The 21201-nt window shown below is 39.9% G+C and overlaps 3 protein-coding genes across 5 annotated transcripts in view; 1 reads left to right on the plus strand and 2 right to left on the minus strand.

Moving 5' to 3' along the window:
• The window catches only part of LOC111869058 (WD repeat-containing protein 76), a 60946-nt gene extending 57954 nt beyond the window's left edge, over positions 1–2992 (minus strand). The window contains exon 1 of the mRNA XM_023860255.2: positions 2802–2992. Within this exon, the coding sequence (XP_023716023.1) occupies positions 2802–2849 (48 nt within the window). The 5' untranslated portion in view covers positions 2850–2992. The remainder of the gene's footprint in view (positions 1–2801) is intronic.
• A 56-nt stretch (positions 2993–3048) lies between these two features.
• Positions 3049–5683, plus strand: LOC111869068. The gene is made up of 3 exons (XM_023860270.2): positions 3049–3435; positions 3524–3624; positions 4706–5683. The coding sequence occupies exons 1-3, from the start codon at positions 3204–3206 to the stop codon at positions 5183–5185; spliced, it is 813 nt and encodes a 270-aa protein (XP_023716038.1). The 5' UTR covers positions 3049–3203; the 3' UTR covers positions 5186–5683.
• A 9129-nt stretch (positions 5684–14812) lies between these two features.
• The window catches only part of LOC111869067 (gamma-tubulin complex component 6), a 55816-nt gene continuing 49427 nt past the window's right edge, over positions 14813–21201 (minus strand). For all 3 annotated transcript variants that reach the window (XM_023860269.2, XM_023860268.2, XM_023860267.2), the window contains exons 14-16: positions 17345–17725; positions 16240–16532; positions 14813–15826 (exon numbers count right to left, since the gene is read on the minus strand). In XM_023860269.2, the coding sequence (XP_023716037.1) occupies positions 15532–15826; positions 16240–16532; positions 17345–17725 (969 nt within the window). In that variant the 3' untranslated portion in view covers positions 14813–15531. The remainder of the gene's footprint in view (positions 15827–16239; positions 16533–17344; positions 17726–21201) is intronic.

The following is a 21201-nucleotide window of genomic DNA, read 5'->3' on the forward strand; positions in this document are numbered from 1 at the left end:
CACCACGGCCATTGACATTTTGTTGTTGAAATTAAGGGTCACATGGTCCGCCAGTCTCATACATTGCAATGTCGTGCTGTGACGTGCACGAAAACCAAACTGGCTTGTGTTGAGCAAGCCTCTTTCTTCAATGTTTTTGTAGTAATTTTAAAATTGCTTTTTCGAATAGTTTTCCTGTCATGGACAGGAGGCTGATCGGACGTAGATTTTGCGGGAATTTCGGGTCTTTACTGGGTTTAGGTAAAGTTATTACTTTTGCTTCCTTCCAAGCATTTGGAAAATGAGAGAGCCGAAGACAGTGATTGAATAAATGAGTTAGGTGAACCAATGGTCGCCTTGGAAGGTGCCTGAGGCATTCATTTGGGATGCCGTCAATTCCACAGGCCTTTCTGAATTTCAAGAAATTTATCAGTTTTTGTACGTCACATGGTCTGATCCTTTGAGGGGGGTTATCGTCTACGGTTTCAAGCAGAGCTTGAACTCTAGCCTCCACTCGCCGTTCATGGGTATCGTCGCACAGATTGTGCGGCATGAACTGATTTTCCAAACAATCAGCAATTGCATTGGCTTTTTCGAATGGGTGAAATTTGATGCCTGCAGCACCATGAATAGCAGTTGGTGCCCTTGGCCCATCCCTCTTTAGGAGGGATTTCACAATTGGCCATATACCCGCATTATTCTGAGTTCACTGCTCCCTATATAGGCTCAGCACGAACCACCCACAGTAAACACACTGCTGCTCAGCAACAGATATCATGTATTGTTGTCAGGCGTGTCTACCCATGCATTGCCTAGCAATGAACACCTATTGTTGTGCATTTGTTGCTGTGGAAACTCAAAATTTTGTCTCTATTGCTTAAGCACTTCCCTAGGCAGTTTGTTTCGTTGCCTAGGAATTGCTAGCCATTGACCAGCAATGGATGTGGTACAGTTCTGGCCTTCCTGGTGGCACGCCACAATATGTTTGTTAAAATATGCAAAATTGGCTCCACTTTTTAGTGTTTGGTCCCATTCTATTATGGTTTCTGCATATCTTCAGTGATCTCATCTACTTGTTATTCATCATGTTATATGCTACCTATCTTGCTCCGTATCTTACTCCCTGCCTCTCTCTGTATGACTGGTAACTTATTAATTCTGTTAAGCATACAGTAAAAAGCCACCAGTCTGTGTTTCTACAGATTAGACATGTTATGTATTACAGTATCCACATGCGTATTTTTATGGTTAATTCCTACTGCGATTACAGCAACACTTATTATGGTTGAGGAAATTAATATTTCGGTTCTTCCCAACTTAAGTACTGTGGACAATCTCACCATGCATCCTCAACTGTTGTGTGGTCTGCATCATTGACTGTAAGGATGTCACACAGATGTACCTGTGTATTCAAGATGTCTCTTACTGATCACAATAGAGTAATATTTCTACCCTATATTTGTGTAAATATTGAGCCACTCTGTATTGCCAGCTCTTTGAACTCTACTGATAACCCAAACAGGATCTCCTTTCTTCCTCACATGACATACAAGAAAGTTACCTTCCTCAGCTTGCTTCTGACACAACTTCTGAGTTCCATGGCTCCTTTCTGACAATTCCTATCCCTTTACCTGTCTCTGAAACTTATATACCTGTTCAAGCCACATCCAACGATACAACGCACGCAGCCACAAGAGTAGAACACATCATAAGACACAATATACACACAACATTAGAAACATAAGAAGAGCGACCCCCATGTGGATGATTAATAATACACACGAATTTTAAAAATATGACATATGAGATAATAAGTTTTAACAAGTTTTAAATATATAAACTTTATTATTATATAAGGACGTATACAAATTTAATATTATTTGTAAATGGACATATAAAGGCAAGCAGTGAAATGGTTAACGGATTGATACACCTGAAGATGGCAGCATATTGCCGAAACATGTAGTGTAGAAGTGGTAGATGGGATTGTATGCACTTGAAGACTGTTAATATATATATACATTATGAATATGTAGTAATTGACTTGTTCTATATCAGGAGGTTGTATCTTCAAATGTTGATTCTTGGTACAAATAAACTGATTGACTGAAACACTGTTACACATGATTAATGTGCAGGTGGAATATCTACTCAAAATGCATTCATATAACTTTAACTTACCACTGTTCAATTATAGTTTTGGTATAGCGATGAAACTGTAATTCATGATACTTTTCTTCTCCTTACGATAATAAAAATCTTTATAGTGTACACCAGGCATGTCCAACGCGTCGATTGCGGGACGATTTTTGGTCGATCTCATAGGCCTATAAGGAAATTATACATGAAATGCATGTAATTCACTTGTAATATAATATGATTATATTCAGATTTTGAAGGGAAAATACGTGTTAAAGTAGTCTGTACTTTCAATGTATGTTGCTTTTACAACAAACATCATGTGTCGTGTTATTTTTACGAATATTTTTGCTTAAAGCGAGGTACGAAGATTGGAGGGGGTGGTAGATCACTGGCAGTTTTGACCGTTTTGACACTAAAAATCGATCACAACCTGTTTGAAGTTGGACATGCCTGGTGTACATGAAGGGCACAGCAGCTGTTATCTACAATACAGTCCCTACACCAACAAGTTCTAATATTTCTGGTAAGAATCCTGGAGCCGGATATTTTTCTCGTATATGTACACTGTTTCCGCTCACAGCGATTACCAGAAGACTTCCATCAAACTAGACACAACTGCTCTTTCAGTGACTCCACTGTCGTGGATTAATAAAATACAGAAAGAACATGCAGTTACTTACTTTTCGCTTGCGTAAGGAGCTAATACGAGCACTCTGCTTCTCAGTCATAACGAAAGATAACGAAAGTACTCACAAAGCTCACAAACATCACCCAATATGAAATCGGCGGCAAAACGGATAATGTTAACTCTGATCCAGGGTCACCAATTCACGAGAAAATAGTCTCAGCATGGAATTCTCCAGAAATTCACCAGATCCTTCCCATGAGTAACTAAGTTGGAGGCAATGTATGTTGCTTTGCCTCACCAAGTCAATACCAAGTTGCCGCGCGCAAACTTTGGCTCTTGTCAAGCCAAATCGGAACGTTTGTTTGTCCCGCGGGAAGGGGATTTCGGTTGCTGTGCTAAGAGGTTAAGAGCGTTAAGAGGGTGTTGTGGCGTTCCGGTGTTTTTTCACGGTAAAATGGAGAAGGAAAAGTGTCTAGCTCTCATACGGCTTTATAAATCTAAAGAGGTATTGTGGAATTCAAAAGGTACTAATTACCATAATAAGAGTATACGCGAGGAAGCATGGAAGGACGTAGGTGACGAAATGAAAATGCCAGTTCAGGATTTAAAAAAGAAGATGACAACTTTATTGGCTTCATACCGAAAAGAAAAGTCCCGAATTAAGAAGTCTCACATAACTGGTTCTGGTAGGAATATATTTATTACATTGCTAGTATACCACTCGTATTATCTGTAATTATGCCAATACACTAATAATTTATTGTTTATTTACAGCTGCAGGTACTGTTTACGTATCCAAGTGGTTCGCATTCAATGAATTCGACTTTATGGCTGACAAAAATACTCCCGACGATACTGTAGATACTTTGCCTGATGCAAGTATTTTTCATTACAGTATTTATAATCCTGCAATTACTAAGGGCGGGAAAAATTGCCCATCTTTCTTATTGCGACAAATTGGTACAAGGAATGAAATCTCTTACTTCTCATACTCGTTCTGTTCGTGTGTAACTTAATAGTACATTTTTTACACTACGAATAATATATTTAAATGTCATTAGTGGGCAGTTTTTTTACCCACCCTTGGTAATCCACATTACAGAACATTTCTTGGTAATCTTAGGGTTAATAATCACATTGCCAAGGAATTACCCCATTTGTAACAAAATGCCTTGCAATGTGCAAACGTTTTTCCTTGGCATTGTTTCCTGCTCTTCACAGAGTAACTCGAAGTGGTTGGAGTCATGATTCTCCATTATCATTTCTCCATCGACCTGGAATTACTTGTCCACGGTTCTCCATATTGAGACTCCCTCTAGGAGTGTAAAGTGCATGTGAACTTTTTTTTTTCTCAAAACGTTATGTAAGTACGAAGTAACCATAACAATCGTTCTGGTTTTTTTCCAGTTCTAATAATATTGGTTTTCTTAAAACTCTAAAAACAGAACTTAGAATACCAAAAGCATTTTCAACCACTCTTCATGCTCTTGATAGTCTATAATTAAACACTTCCAATAGAACCTCTGTTAGGGTTTCCTTCAAATGGTTTCAGAGTATATTTAATGCAAATGCTCTGTCACCCAAGATACAGTAGGGAAGTTCAACTGCATACAGTACTTGAAGTATTGTCGGTGGCAGAATTTTCAATGATTTTTCTTCTAGTTTTTTAAATAATTGAGTATTTTTTAAGATACCACCATCAGATATTCTGCCTTGACAGCCTACATCAACATAGAGAAAACTGAAGTCCGCATCAACTAGAGCAAATAAGACAATGTTGAAAAAATGCTTGTAGTTCATAGGTGCTTGTAACATAACGTGTTTACTGTCCATAGCACCTATAGCATGAGGGAAGGCCCACTTTTTCTCAGTTTCTTGTGCAATAGCTAGCCATTCTTCTTCTGAACTGGGAATCTGTAAAAAAATTAATATTTTTATATCTATGATTTTTTTCAGGAGCCTGGAACATCACATAGCTCTGAAACCTCAGGGTTTGAAAATGAAAACGAAGAGCTTGCTGTTGAAAGAATAACACCTTCTAGAACACCAGAAGCACCTAGACATAAAAGGCCCTGCATAGATCCTAAGTCTGCCAGCACCAGAGCTAAACAAGAAAATCAAGCAATGCTACTGGAAGCTTTTGATATCCTCAAGTCCAGTGTAATCACACCGACAGACCCTTATTTTACTTATGGCCAACATATTGCCAATGAGCTCAGAAAATATGACCCAAGCACCTTAGCACAAGTGAAGCATGCAATTAATAATGTTATTTTTGAAGCCGATATGGGAGAATATTCTTATGGATATTACACCCAAAATTACAGTCAGTCTCGAAGATCAGAGAGTATAATAAGGACTCCAACTCCAGCTATGTCTCCAGCTTCAACTCCAACTCCATCTCCAGCTTCTGTACAATCATCATCAGCTATCTAACTCAACAAGAAAATCAGGAAAACAAAGCACACTAACAACATAAGTATACCTCCCAATTTATTGCTGTACATTATACCACCAAAAAAAAAAATAATGTCACATGTTTGGATGACTGACGAGCGGGTTGGTTTGGTAACTGGATTTATTAACAACCTACAGATTGTAACTACAAATAATTATTACACTTGCTGATTTACATGATTTGCAGTCACTCCACACTAATCTTCTCAGTCTTATTTCTACTAGTCTTCACTATCCGCTTCCTGGCGATGGATTTATAACAGGGGAACTGTAAAAGTCTTGCTAAATTACACGCTCCCAATCCCACTGCACTATAGGACACATAAAGTCCTCAATTCACAAGTTAACTCTTCTTCAAATAACAAAATTCCCATGGCTGCCTCCTACTGAGAACTGTACTGTAGTCAAAGTCACATTGTGACTGGCGGTCGGTCAGTCAGTAAGTCTTGGTGTTGAGCCTATCTGGAGCTCATGACCGGATATTTATTACTGTTTGACAGTTACTGTCTTGTTTTTATGGGGCGCCCTCTCTGACAAGAGCACAGGTCTCTGCCAGTGTAGTTTTTCTGGGTCAGAGTCCTTTGGGACTCATGACCATATTTTACTGCCTCAAATTTGAGATTTCCCTTTTTGTTGCCACCTATGACTTGCAGGGTCACGGTGGAGATATTCAACCCCACCACCACACGGATTTAGTCAAAGTCCAGTGGTCTTCAGAATAACTCCTCTGCACAGACTGCATGGAAAGCACTGTCTCTTATTGTTGTGGATGCATGTTTACCGCTGCATTGCCTGGCAACATGCTTTTGCTCTGCGCGGATTGCAAAGAAAACAGTTTCCCTTCTATTGTTGTGGTTTGTTTACTGAGCTGTTGCTCAGCAATGCATTGATCAAATCCATTGCAACAACAACAACAATAATAATAATAATAATAATAATAACTATTTGGTAGGTTAAAAAGCAACTCTAACAGTTCGCAAACACTATTGACTGTACAGCTTGGGAGCTCCACCAAATCCAAATATGTAACTAGTGAGCAGCCCCTCCCCTCTTAACCTAACTAGAATGGGGAGACACTGCTTTCATCCCTGGTTCCTTTACGTTGTTTCGCAATGCCTTTATCCCCAAGATAGATTGGGGTGTCCAAGCTATATGTCTTGATTGACGATAACCAGAAAAGTTTCCAGATAAAAACAATAGTAAATATTTAATATAACAAAAATTGACTCAGATAAAATTCAATGAAATACCAAGAAATACAACTCCACTCGTGACGCCGCAAGACTGATATTGCGTATTTTTGGAGATTTCTCACCATCAGTGCCCCTAAAAACTTTGACCAAAAATGAACCTGAATTTTCAACCAAAGCCTGAAACTGAATTTCGCTCACTTACCGTGTTGACGGTGAGCTACTCCCTCATAGAAAAACATTCTCTCGAGAGATACGTGTACACTTCTTAACACTTTGCAGACCGGTGCTTTAAATATTTAAATCACCCCGGGGACTGGCATTTTTAAACCTACTACCCTAACTTGTGTACCGTTCACTTTAAAAATTAATATAAAATCTCCTAATTAATTTTATGAAATATAATTTTTGGAGAACACTTACCAATGTGATATTTCTGGAAACATTCCCCTTTGCGAAGTGGCATTACACAGAACTTGCACATGTAGACAGTCATACACCTTTTGTTGTGTACTGCTCAAATACATAATTGCCTAGAAGGCTGCTTCCCCTTGGCATGTTCACTCATTCACAATTTTCACAGGGGGTATGTTTCCGCACATCACCCAAGAGTTGCCCGGGGGTCCACATGAGGCCTGCGTGGGGTGGGAGTTGATGGACCCGATTGCACTAAGTCTGTGTCTGCCGCCACCATCTGGTCTGTAGCCCAGGCTTTTGCCACATTCAGCAGAAATGCCTTGTATTTCAGTTTTGAATGAGGGTTTAGATTTTTGAAAACCAAAAATGAATTGAAAATGGCACAGTTTATAAGCCACAAGGCAACTTTCTTTGTCCACTTTACTGTTTTCTGAGGAAGAGAATAATAGGCCAAGTACTGATCTGCTCTATCAACTCCCTTCATGAACATATTATACCCGGAAATACAAAAAGGCTTCTTTACCTGTCCATGTCTCCTTTGAACATCAGCCATGCTCGAATTGTGAATTGTGGAAAAACAGTTCCGCTACTTCAGACACTTGTGTTGGGTCCGATGGAATTTGCTTCACCCCTGGATTTGCAGTAAACTGTCCCAAGGCAGGCGTTTTGTGTACTTTTCCCCATGTGGCTGTCCCTGCAATGTTGCTACCCACACTTTCATCAGAGCTACTGTCACTTTCACTTTCACTGTCTGTGGCCACAATTTTTTGTTCGCCCCTGTCACACTCACTATCAGATTGTGAGTCACTATCACTAGCAAACTCACAAGGGACGTCAGATAGGTCATCAGCAAACAAGTCAGATATTTCTTGTTCTCCAAGAAAACACTTGGACCTCAACCTCTTCCAACCTTGATCCATTTTGCAGTAGCAACTTCCTGCCTGTTGCATGCAGCTGGAAGATGAAAAAAAGGCATTTTCTTTTGGAGTGGGAAAGGAAAACAGTTGGATCATAAACAGCGGGGTCATGTTACTGACTACAAAGCAAACATTCAAGGGGTCTATCACGCACCAGTGCAAGGTATAGTGTTTTTCAACATAACATGTCCTAAAATCATAATATGCCACCGGTCCACAAAGTGTTAACAAGTCAAATACAGCCCCATTTTTATAAAGTCGGGGCAATACAAAAAACACCAGGCAAGTAAAATAAGTGCCCCAAGAAAAAGCTAATTCTAGCTACCACTCGTCCCAAAACCAGGGGAAACGCTACCCTTACCCAGTCAGAAGAAGAAACCAAACCGAATTTAGACTGGCCAAATCCAAACGGAATTTTGCTACCTGCTCCTATGACTTCTCTTCACCGAGTGGACCTCTCGCTCCACTTCCTGACTCAAACAAAACTAGAAATAGTTGGAGGGGAGGGGAATCATGTGGTAGGCATGTAACGGTACAACTTTCTAGAACACTTGAGCTTCCAAGGAAAAGAGAAAAAGAAGGGGGAGGGGGGAGAGCCGCTGAACGAAGCCATAAGTAGAACGCCTGGCTCACTACTTACTCTGTGACTGATATCAAATAACAATACCCAAAACTTGTTACATACCATTGTTTTCATATATGAGCAAGCTGTACTCCTTATTGCCTAAACCTATGATTCAGTTTGGAGGGAAGTATTGTACAGTATTCTCATAGTTTGGGGTACCCATGAAACTAAATAGGCTGATTAAAATGTGTTTAAATGAAATGTACAGTAAAGTCTGTATAGGTAAACATCTGATATTTTTCTCATCCGGAATGGTTTAAAACGAGATGCTTTATTGCCACTCCTTTTCAGCTTTGCTTTAGAATATGCCATTAAAAAAGTCCAGGAAAATCAGGTGGGACTGAAATTAAACAGGACACATCAGCTGTTGGTCTGTGCTGATGATGTGAATCTACTGGATGATAATATAGACACCATAAAGAAAAACACACAAACTTTAATTGACGCTAGTAAAGAGGTTGGTCTAGAAGTAAACACAGAGAAAACTAAGTGTATGTTACATTCTCATCACCAGAATGCAGGGCAAATTCATGACATAAAGACAGCTAACAGATGTTTTGAAAATGTGGCACAGTTCAGATATTTGGGAATAACAGTAACAAATCAAAACTTGATTCAGAAGGAAATTAAAGAGGAGATTGAACTCGGGTAATGCTAACTACCATTCAGTCCAGAACCTTTTGTCTTCTAGTCTATCTAAAAACATAAACATTAGAATATATAAAACTATAATTTTTCTGTGGTTCTGTATGGGTATGAAACTTGACCTCTAACATTAAGGGAGCAACACAGAGCTGTTTGAGAGCAGGGAGCTGAGGAGAATATTTGGACTGAAAGAGATGAAGTGATAGGAGATTAGAGAAACTGCATAATGAGAAGCTTCGTAACATGTACTCTTTGCCAGATATAATTAGAATATTCAAATCAAGGAGGATGCAATGAGCAAGACATGTAGCAAGAATGGGGAAGAACAGGAATGCATGTAGGATACTGGGAAAGCATGAAGGAAAGAGGCCACTAGGAAGACCTAGACAGAGGTTGGTGGATAATATTAAAATGGATCTGAGAGAGAGATGATGTGGTGGCATGGACTGGATCGACCAGCTGACATCTCTTGTGAACACAGTAATGAACCTTCATGTTCCATAAGATGCTGGAAGTTTTTGAGTAGCCCCATGAGTGAGTGAGTGGGTGAGTGAAGTACCAGAGGCTCTTTCCGTGGGTAATGCAGCCAAGGCATGAAGCTGAACATTCACCTCTGTCTAATGCTGAAGTTAAGAATGTGTGGTACTGTACCTCCATCCTCTAATTCATCTGCATTTTGTGATGGTTCATTAAGTACAGAGGTAACTTTAACTTTACCTTTACGCTTACCTGTTTGGTGCAAGAATGGCTTCATATTGCTTGATAATTTAATTTTTTGGAAGCCAGGGAAGAAAAGATATAAAATAAACTAGAGAGTGTTAGGAAAAAACTATTTATTGTACAAAAAGGTAGATGATTATTCACTATTCATGTTTCACAGTTACACTTATTAATTCAACATAAAGGAATGCATTCCTTTACATTATACATATAACTACTGTATTATATTAAATTGTAATATAAATAACAATTATGCAAAAAAAAGATAATTATAAATTACATTTCATAGCTGTGGATTTATGTTGCTCGTGTGTCATGATAAGCAGCTGTACATGACAGTCATCACAAAGGTCAATTATTTAACAGAGTACATATTTCTGAAACATGTTCTCTGCTATACTGGATAGTCTATTGTTTTTGATGCTCAATTATTGCAGACACAAACGCTAACTGTTTTTGATGCTCAATTATTGCAGACACAAACGCTAACTACGCAACAGGGTATCACACTGCATTGAGTCAGAACTCACTTTCCCTTGGACTGAGTTGAAACAGCACATTCAAATTATGCTGCAGCTCTTAACTGGATCTATTTTTATGCCATGTATCAATTCTTCATACAATTGAGCAATTTCTGGGAAAACCACTTGGAGCTTCGTGTAAAGCGTGGGTCAGACTGATACAAACTAAAAGCAAACTCGTGTGCCAACCTTCATAGTAAATATTGAACTGCAAATTTAATCAAATCCATTCAGAAATTCTGAAGACAAAACATACAGATTAAAGGGAGTGATAAATGTATGGCAGACATGCTATTCTCATTTTATGCACTTTGTGCACATAAACAGTCTGCATTAAATGCAATGGCTATGTAGAGTTTAATGTGTACTTACCTATGGAGCTGAGCCCTTCTTGAGGAGCCACCAATTCTACAGCTACTCAAGAATTCCCAGCATTTTAGGGAACCTGAATGTTTATAACCATGTTCACAAGAGCCCTCCACTGGTCCTTATCCTGAGCCAGATCAGTGCGTTCCATACCATCTCATCCTATCTCTCTAAGATCCATTTTAATATTGTTGCCCAGTGGTCTCTTTCCTTCTGGCTTTCCCACCAATATCCTATATGCATTCTTCTTCTCCCCCATTCGTGCCCTGCCCACCTCATCCTCCTTGATGTAATCATTCTAATTATACTTAGAGAAGAATACAAGTTATGAAGCTCCTCATTATGCAGTTTTCTCCAACCTCCTGTCACTTCATCTCTCTTCGGTCCAAATATTCTCAAACACCCTCAGCCTATGTTCCTCCCTTAATGTCAGAGATCAAGTCTGACACCCATACAGGACCACAGGCAAAATTATAATTTTGTATATACTAATTTTTATGTTTTTGGACAGCAGACAAGAAGACAAAAGGTTCTGGACTGAATGGTAGCAAGCATTACCTGAGTTCAGTCTCCTCTTAATTCATGTATCACTCATTAAAATGAGAAGTAGAGGAGCAAGTAGTTGTGACACAAACAGACCGTTTTCTCCTTGCAATGTTGTAAAACAAAATATAATTAGAAAGGGCTTGCTCTACATGACACAGTAAAATGCAGTAAGAAAAAGGTCACAGAATTAAATGGATCTCACATCAATGGTGCATACGAAGGAAGATGCTAGGCCATGTCATATTACATCATATACATGCTGAGTTACAGAAGCCACAATAATGATGTTAATATTTAGATGTTACGCCAAATACTATCCTCCTAACTTTCACATAGTGTACTGCTCTGTTTTTATCATTCATCAGTCACACAAATCTGCTACTTCCAACCCCATGGACAAAAGACAAGGAAGTCACACTGATATTTTCCTCACTTGTGGGAGACTATTCATCAAGCTGTCTCTGCTGACAGGTGCAGACATCTAGTCCTCTCATGCAGGATGACAGCAAATGACTATCACAATGTTTTCTAGAAAAGTGACTGGGGAACCTTGGCTCCCAGGTTTAACATTCAAAACATAATAAACCTGGGATTTGTACTGGGATAAATCTACGTGTTCCCGAAATTTGAATTTTGCGTGTGAATGGTTGAGTACATCGAAATACCGCTAGGTGTCTCCCAACACACCCTTCTTGAATCAGTGTGGCAAGCGGCGTCAAATTGAGTGGTTGAGTTTATTGTTGATGAATGTATTTCCATTGTTGTGTTTCCGTGAGTTTGCGGTTTTGTGATGGCTGACCTGAGAGAGCAGCATGTCTGTATAAAGTTTTGTTTTAAACTTGGGAAAACCACTGTAGAAACACACCAAATGTTGAAGCAAGCTTTTGGTGACAACAGTTTAGGCCAGACACAAACTTACAACTGGTATAAGCATTTTAAAAATGGCCGAACATTGACTGATGATAATGATCGTTCGGGATGGCCATCAACGGGCAAAACACCAGAAAATGTGGCGAAAGTTAGGGATCTGATTCTGCAAGATCGTAGACTGACCATCCAAGACCTCTGTAACACCTTAGGACTAAGTTATGGTACATGTCAATGAATTTTGTCAGAGGAAGTGAACATGAGGAGGATTGCGGCAAAGTTTATGCCATGACTGCTGCAAAATGAACAGAAGCAGCATTGCTTGGAAGTCTGCAGGGAACTTCAACAACAGCTTCAAGAGGATCCAAACTTTCTTTCGAAGGTTGTCACTGGTGACGAAAGTTGGGTTTATGGCTGTGACCCTGAAAGTAAGCAGCAATCGTCGCAATGGGAGAGCCTTTCTTCACCTTCGCCAAAAGACGTTCGACAAGTCAAGAGCAACATTAAGTCCATGTTGATGTTTTTTTTTTTTTTATTTATATTTACGGGATTGTTCATAAGGAGTTCGTCCTTCTTGATCAGACAATCAATAAAGAGTTCTATTGTGATGTTCTGAGGCATTTGAGGGAGGACATAAGGAGAAAACGTCCCGAGAAGTGGCGAACGAACGACTGGGTACTCCACCATGACAACACATGACCACATACAGCTTATATTGTGCAGGAATTTTGGGCCAAAAACAAGATGGCAGTTGTTCCCCACCTACCATGCTCGCCAGATTTAGCTCCATGTGACTTCTTTCTCTTCCCCAAGATGAAAATCAAGTTGAAGGGGTGAAGATTTGATACACCTGAGGAAATTCAAGTGGAAACAGACAGAACTAGACACCCTAACAAAGAAAGACTTCCAGGATGCATTTCAAAAGTGGTAGAAACACTGGGATCGGTGTATGCGCTCCCAAGGGGACTACTTTGAAGGTGATGGTGCAGAATAAGATCCAGGTAAGACATAATAGTCTTTTTAACACATTTCGGGAACTTTTGGATTGCACCACGTACTTTGTACATTACAATTACAGCTTTATTGAAACATTTCTTGAGCTTTGTGTTTTCTGTAATTATGCATGTACAATATGCATTAAACATACAAGTTTTTATGTGTTTCCCTATATTCACACTGTCATCCGGCATTTAACTTTGCTCGTCTGGGTACATTATTACAATAATCTAACCACTTCCTTTTCCTGTACACTCTCATATATGCAGCATGACTATTACCAGCAGACATCTTAAGTGTGTGACATCATACGATGCCAGCATGCCTATAGCATTGTGTCATACACTAAAGAGTGGAATTGAATTAGCCGTATACCTCACATTTATTACCACCTTTCACTCATATTTACAAGGTCTAAGCACTAACATCGTTTCCATGGTTTTTCTGTTTCCTCTATTCTGTGTTGATTCATTGACTTAGTAACATGTTAAATTGCTGTTGTCTAGAAATTTACCAATAATTACAAATTGTTACTTATTTAACAAATTCTGTTACTAACAGTTTCATTCCAATTGTACCAATTGTACCCTCAAATTAACGTTTTCAACATTCTTTGGAAGGGTAACTATTGATCATAATTGTTTCAGGCTCATTAAGTAAGAAGTGCAGTCTGAATGCTCGCTGGGACAAATTTCCATGCCTTATAACTGTTACTTGGAAATTTCTCAGTAGGAACTAAATCAGCTGCTGCAGCTTTGCATGTTAGCTGAAGGCTGTGGAATGCATGGCACCCTTTAAAATGCAGAACCACCCAACACTGGTAGCAAGGGATTGCACTTTCAGATGTCTCCATAGCATTTAGGTTCTCTAACTTTTCACTTTAGCCTGAATGATCATGGTGGAGAGGGGAACAGTGCATTGGTGCTAATGCTTAATCCACTATTATTATTATTATTATTATTGGAGGGAGTGGGTTTCCCCATGCATCACGACTAATAGTCTATTGTACGTCCCCCTTTGATATTCTACCAGTCGCCATACCCTGCCGGTACTGGTGCTTGCTATCAGCCCTGTTCAGCCTGCGAGGCTGGCAGTGGTACCCGAATACTTCCCCATCTACCGGAGGCATTGGAAACTACTTGGGCGGGAAACTTTGCCTAATTTTGCTCAGAGGTCTCCTAGAGACATGAGGATCTTTTATGTGCTGTAAATCTACAACACGGGACTCGCGGCTTAAAGTCCCTCCCGGCGGACTTGTTCCCTGAATTTTTCCGCCCTTAAAAATTCCACGACCTCCGCCGGGTTTGAACCCGCGTACCTTGAGTCATGAGGTGGGAACGTTACCCCTAGACTATGGAGGCCGCTCTTAATTCACTAAGTCTGCATCCTTTCTGATTTCTCAGTAATCAATGCCCTAATTTGAGTGACCTTAGTTAGTTAGTTATTGGAGAGGGTGGGTTTCCCCATGCACTGAGACCTGTATTGGTCCATTGTGCTTCCCTCTATGATTTCTACCAGTCTCTAGATCCTACCGGTACTGGTGCTTACCATCAGTCCCGCCCAGCCAGCAAGACCGGCTCTACTAACTGAGAGGTATCTATAATGCTTCCCCCATCTACCAGAAGTATTAGAGACTGCTGTTGGGTGGGAAACGTCCGTTAATTTGGCTCAGTGACCTCCTTTGGAGATATGAGGTTCTTTTATGTGCCGTAAAGCTACGACACGGGACCCACGGCTTAAAGTCCCTCCCGGAGACCTTGTTCCCTGAATTTTTCCGCCCTTAAAAATTTGACGACCTCCGCCGGGTATTTGAACCCGCATACTACGAGTCATGAGGTGGGAACATTACCTCTAGACTACAGAGGCCGCTCTTGAGTGACCTTACTAGTCATCATTCTCATTGCACTTTTACAGCTTTCCTTAATTTTCTCAGCTTGTTTCTTTATGGCTCTTGAACTTGACTGGGGAGTCCCTTGGCATTGGCTATGCCAGCGATGTGTTCATTACATCTGTACCTCTTAATCATATCTAATTTTTCCTCAAAGTTAACAGATACCCATTTCTTACCACCGGTAGCATTTTTGTCACTGCTTCTATATTTGCTCATAACACAGTCACTTTTAACTTTTAATTTGATTGGTTGCTCAAACTTAAGAAGACAGAATGTTATTTGGGATGCTGTGTGGTCTATAGCTGCAGACAAAGATGAATGACCACGCCTAAGCAACTATGTGCATGCATGTCACAGCATATCATGTGATTGCAAATGCACACAACAATATTTATCACAATTAAAAAACTGTGTTGGAGTGAAACTGCATACATGCCATAAAGACTGTAACTAAAGCCATCAGACACAAAGCTGGAGGGCAAAGGTTATTGTTCTTTTTGAGAATATTTCATAAAAACTATTATTCAGCCTGCTGAGCACCTTCATTTTGACTGTCAGTTCATTTGTTTACCAGACCATATTTGTAAAGAGATTCTGCTAGATAAGATACGAAGCGCATACCTTCTAGCAATGCTCTGGGTAAAATCCATTTATGTTTAGCATGAGCAAGAGATCATTAAGACATGGCTGGTAGCCAGTGTTTGCAAGCTTTGAGGCAAATCTGAAGATGAAGGTAGCTATGTCATGAAAACAAGTATAGATCTGAACCAGGGTACTGAATCTGGGATGCTCATATTGAGACGTGACTGAACTGTACTGCCAAGCTTTGGAATGAATCTGTGCGTGGAACTTGAGTATCATCCTCATTGCATCCAGCAATGACTTCTGTATGGAGGCAGACTGCTTGTTCAACAGGCACCTGCAACAGAAAGTGTATCTTGCAATGAAGTCTTCTCCAGCAATCTGACATTTTGCAAGCAGAGACATCCTGTGAAATATCGTCCATTAGTGATTGCTGTAACATTTTTGAAGATTATTTAACAAGTTCAGTACTGGAACTGTATAGTACTGGGTGGTAGAATAATGACAAATTAGAAAAGATCTGATACTGACTGAAGCATATGTAAGGTACTATCCCAGAATCTGCCTCGAGTCCAGATCATAGAAACAGTCTCTCCAAATCATCAGTTTTATTTTATACTAACACAAATGTTTGCCCAAGAAACATTTATTGCATTTAGTCATCATGAAAATGCATCTCACTGAACAGTATGAGGATGGAAACACAGTTCATTAGTCTACTGATCCCATGTAAGGGCAAAACCGACTAACCTGAAGAGCACCATCTTGACATAGGCAGTATGCATCCGGTAAAGATCATCAAGTGTGCGTGCATTCTGGAGGTTTTGAAATAATTCAACCCAGCTGCCCTGCAGCACAGTAGCAGTCACGTAGTTCTGAAGCGTGTGCATAAAATGCATCATCTCGTGGCGATACAGCTGCAAACGATGATACTGTGGGGAGCGCAGTAGCCCTGGTCTGTCTTTAGCTTCCTTCTTCAGACGACGGAAATCCCCCTCCAATACCCAGGAGATATGGCGTAGCCTCAGCAAGTACCCGAAGATCTGACAGAAACAGGAGGATGTGCGATCATTCTATTTCTCTGTTGTTTCCTTAATGATGGTACAAATAATTCAGATCATATAGCATTGAATATTATGATAATTTGTGAATAATGAATTGGAAAGGGTGTTGAAGGAGGTGGTCACAGCATGATTTAAGGTACTACCCTGACATCTGCCTACTGAGACTGAAAATAACTTCCATCAAGATAGCAGTTCTCAGTGCCACTATTTGAACCCAGGATCTCTAATACAAAGAATGAGTTACCCCTCAACTGTGATGTTTGATAAACTCAGAATTAATACAGTAACATGACAGTTTCTTACGAGTGTAGGAACACCTCCCAAATGAATTTCTTTGCAATTTTAAATCCCTCATAGATCTTACCATCTTTTTACCCATATATACATTTTAGTTCTGACAAAACTGATTGACAGTACAGACATATATGAAACGAGAACCCATGTCACCCAATTTGACAAATTCTAGTAGGGAAAACAAAAAATCTGTCTTTGTGTACATTTGTGTAAATGTACGTCATTATGATAGCTTCATACAAGAAGAAAGGTGTCTGAGCCAACACTGAATATCATAAAAGATCTCAATATTTGTTGTATTGTAAGTGATGTACATGTGGAACTTTACTGATGCAAATTCTAAGTATGTGCTATTGTCTTTATCTTTAATTCTATGTTTCCATGGTTGTCATGTTAATATTACAGAAAATACAGCTTGTATAACAGTTTCCAATGGTGAGACCATTCATACCATGTTGCATGTAAACACATGGAAGTTACTGAGATACAATACTCACATCATCATACTTGCGGAGAGCTGCATCAGTGAAAATGATGTTGATGGGCCAGGCCACCTTGTACTGCAACGTGATGCAGTCCAGCAAGAGTGGTGAAGAAAATGAGAACCGAGGTGGAACATACTTCACTCCAAAACTCAGCTTGTCTGAGTTGGGGTCTGGGTGCATCACAGCTTTAGACAGGATGGAGTTAAGTGTGACACAGTTCAACAGATCCACAGGGCGCATCACCTGGTACATGCGCTCAAACAACATGCTTGTGATGTTCGATCCAAAATCTCCATCCAATAGAAAGAAGTAATTGCGCAGGCTGTGCAGGTGTGAAAGCAGCTCCTCCCCTTGCAGAAAGAACTTGAGCAGAGCACTGTTTACTAAACTGGTCTGTGTGTGACACAAAGGAAACATATATGGCCATTATAACATACCAGGACATGAATCACATCATGTATATACGTGGTCTGACAATAAAGTTCGCAAACTCATTGTGGTAAAAGTGCTACATACCTCATTGCTGAATATCACTGTGGTTGGCTTCGAAGTACTTGCCTTGTGAAGCTATGCCCCGATGACAGCGCCTTGTCCGCCCTTCAAAACAATTTTGGAACTAGTTTTGTGGAATGGCCTTCAGAGCTGCCGTCATATTACTCCTGATATCATCAATGCTTTTTTCTCAATATTTCCTTTATCTTTGGGAACAGAAAGAACTCACTGGGGGTTAGATTCAGTGAATAAGGAAGGTGTTCCAGCACAGATATTTGTTTACTAGCTAAAAACTCCATTAGGTGCATTGTCGTGATGCAAGATCCATGAGTTGTTGGCAGAAAGTCATTTCTATCTACCTTTATCACACAGCCTTTTCGGTACTTCCAAATAGTAAACTTGGTTCACTGCTTGTCCAGTTGGTACAAACTCATAATGAACAATCCCTCTAATATGAAAAAAAAAAAAAAGTTAGCAACACTGTTTTGACTCTTGATTTGGACTGATGGAACTTCTTTGGTCATAGAGAATTGGCAGTCTTCCTCTGTGCACTTTGCCACTTTGTTTCAGGGTCGGTCACATTAATAGAAACATGTTTCATCACCTGTGATGACATAGCCCAAAATGTCATTGCAAATTCTGACTCTTCTTTGCTTTTGTTCTTTGATGAGCTCCATTGGGACCATTTTTGCACACACCTTCCTCATGTCAACATTTGCAGTTAAGATTTTCCTAACTGTTTCTCTGTTGATGTTGGCTTGCTCTGCTATGCTCCTGACAGCCAACGATGTTCATGCACAATTTGATGAACTTTTGTAATGTGTTCTGCTCATCGCTGGCTGTCCTGATCTCTATTCATCAATAACACTCACTCCTCCCTCAGAAAAACATGTCACCCATTTGTAAACTGCCATTTTCTTCATAGTATTATCCCCATAAACTTGCACTAACACCTCTCTGATTTCGCTTCCACTCTTGCCAAGAAATTTAATGTTTGTTCGTTGCTCTAATTCAAGCTCCAACATTCTCGCAACAGCAGACCAAAACATACTCAGACAATAACAGCTGCCACACAGAAAGAGACTCGCATAGAACAACAACACAGCTGTGAAATGCTGTATGCCAACATCATCAAACCATACTGATGTTTCTGTCCACTACTGCCACGGCAAGCATACGGTAGCGAGTTCGCAAATTTTATTGTCAGACCTCGTAGATGTTACAGTATTCTGTGCTATGTTGACTGTAGTTTACTGAATGATGCAGTCAGTAACATAAACTACAGAACATAATCATTAAATGACAGTGAAGAGGCTATTAAAGTGGACCAAGATATAGAAGGAAGTGAATGCAGCCTAATTTAAGGTGCCCACATTCAAGCAAACATTACAATGACAGCTCAGGTACCATTGCTTAGCAATGGTGAGTAAACAGTCATTGCTATGTAAGGTCTACGCCAATATGTGATTGTGGGAAGCATCCACAATGGATCGAGTGCTAACCAATCACAAGCTAGGAACCATTCGCTGCTTAGCAACGGCTGAGTAAACAGCAGGTACTAGGCAAAGCCTGCAACAATACAGACAGTGGAATCTTTTCTGTAGGTCCAACTCAAGGAAGAATAAGAAGATACACTGAGTGGAAGTTTAGAGTTCCAGTTCAGAGTTGTGTTTCAGTACAACGTTCAAGGCATTCTATGAGTTCACTGTTGTTACTATATTACTAGTCTTCAATTCTTCAAACCGAAGTTTGTCTGTGTATACTGTGCAACTATAATAAATATTATACAACAGTTCAAAAAGTGGTTGTCTCTACATACATCGACTTCCCACAATCTTCTATCAAGATAGTTCAGTGTCCTAACCAAGGTGTGAACCAGTAACTTCCCAAATACAGCACTCAGCAAGTTCCTGAAGTGCTAATGCTTCTATGATAAGAATCACATAAAGCATGCCTAAAGTTAATTAAATGACAACAATAAAAACAATAGTGACTATCCTACAAGGTACCTTAAATCCAGCAGGGATGGTTATACCTTCATAAACCAAAACTTGCACTGTGACCAACAGCAGTTAACAATGTACATGTAGGTTCTCTGATGAAATCAACATAGAATGTTGTCCAAGTACATCACTCATGTTAAATTTTTGTTCATCACAAACTTTCATTCTGTGGCATGTTCCAGTCCTTATGAGACTTTCTTTACAAAGATTAAAAGGAAATTTTATGTATTATATGGATTAAATTCAAGTCATGTTCATTCAAAATCACTTTATTCTAGTCCTAAAATAAAAATAAATGTAAAGTTGCCCCTGTGCTGAACTAATTTAGCACTACGCCACAAAGGTGTATGGTGGAGATGTACAGATTCATGTTTTATTGACCTTGGCACTAGTTGGAGGTGAGTGATCAGCTTCAGGACCTGGTTGTTTTACTCCCGGGGAAAGACCCCCATTGAAAAGGTTGGGTAGACCCCAGAACCCATCCGGACTAAGTGGTGAACAAAATTCTCGATCCTATCAGGACATGAACTCCAACCTCTCTGTAGACCAGCCTCTAGCCAGTTGCTATACCAACTATATATATTTATTATTAAAATAATATAGTTAATGGTATATTAAAGCTGTGGAGAAGTTGCTCTTTTGTAATTCAGCAGGATACCATGCCCTGTACTACAGGATGAATCATATAGAACTGGCCCAATGAATTTGCTAATAATTCTGCAGGTGATGCATATAACCACTCACAATTACAACATAATAATCCGTGGGCTGTGCTGAGTTGAATGGTGTGTGCATGATCAGGCAAGTGGCAGCCCTTATGCTGCAAGGTCAAGGACAACCCGAAACGTGTGTGCAGTGCGCAGGCGACAGTCATGGAGTACACTGTTGAACAGTGAGTGTTTCTCATGCACATATACTGGGTGACGGGCTCGATTGCGAACACACAATTGGAATTCAGGAGGAAGTTTGGAGTTCACAAGAAGCCAGCGAAATCCGACTATACAGTCCTTGGCTCAGAAATTGGAAAGGACAGGGACACTTTTATGTGAACATGGTAAAAACCGCCCAGAAATGCCAGAAGAAATGATTGCAATTGTGCGGGACAGGTTACTGCAGTCTCCCAAGAAATCATTACGACGTCTAAGCCAGAAAACCAGGTATTCTTATTCAACGTGTCAATGGGCTGCAAAGAAAGTGAATCTTTGTCCCTACAAGATCACCAGTGTTCAGGAATTGGGTTATGTTGATAAAGATAAACGGGTACGGTACTGTTTATGGTTTCGGGAATTCGTGCAGGATAACCCCAGAATTTTGGATATCACTTGGTTTAGTGATGAAGCATGGTTCCACCTATCAGGATCTGGGCATCTGAAA

The sequence above is a fragment of the Cryptotermes secundus genome, unplaced genomic scaffold, assembly GCF_002891405.2.
Source record: "Cryptotermes secundus unplaced genomic scaffold, Csec_1.0 scaffold378, whole genome shotgun sequence".
In the NCBI taxonomy this organism is placed as follows: Eukaryota; Metazoa; Arthropoda; class Insecta; order Blattodea; family Kalotermitidae; genus Cryptotermes; species Cryptotermes secundus.

Excerpts from the sequence above, each read along its gene's own strand:
- LOC111869068 (XM_023860270.2), top strand. The coding sequence starts at position 3,204 with ATGGAGAAGGAAAAGTGTCTAGCTCTCATACGGCTTTATAAATCTAAA. Across the intron at positions 3,436-3,523 it reads GTCTCACATAACTGGTTCTG|CTGCAGGTACTGTTTACGTA; the intron begins GTAGGAATATAT and ends GTTTATTTACAG. Across the intron at positions 3,625-4,705 it reads CTGTAGATACTTTGCCTGAT|GAGCCTGGAACATCACATAG; the intron begins GCAAGTATTTTT and ends GATTTTTTTCAG.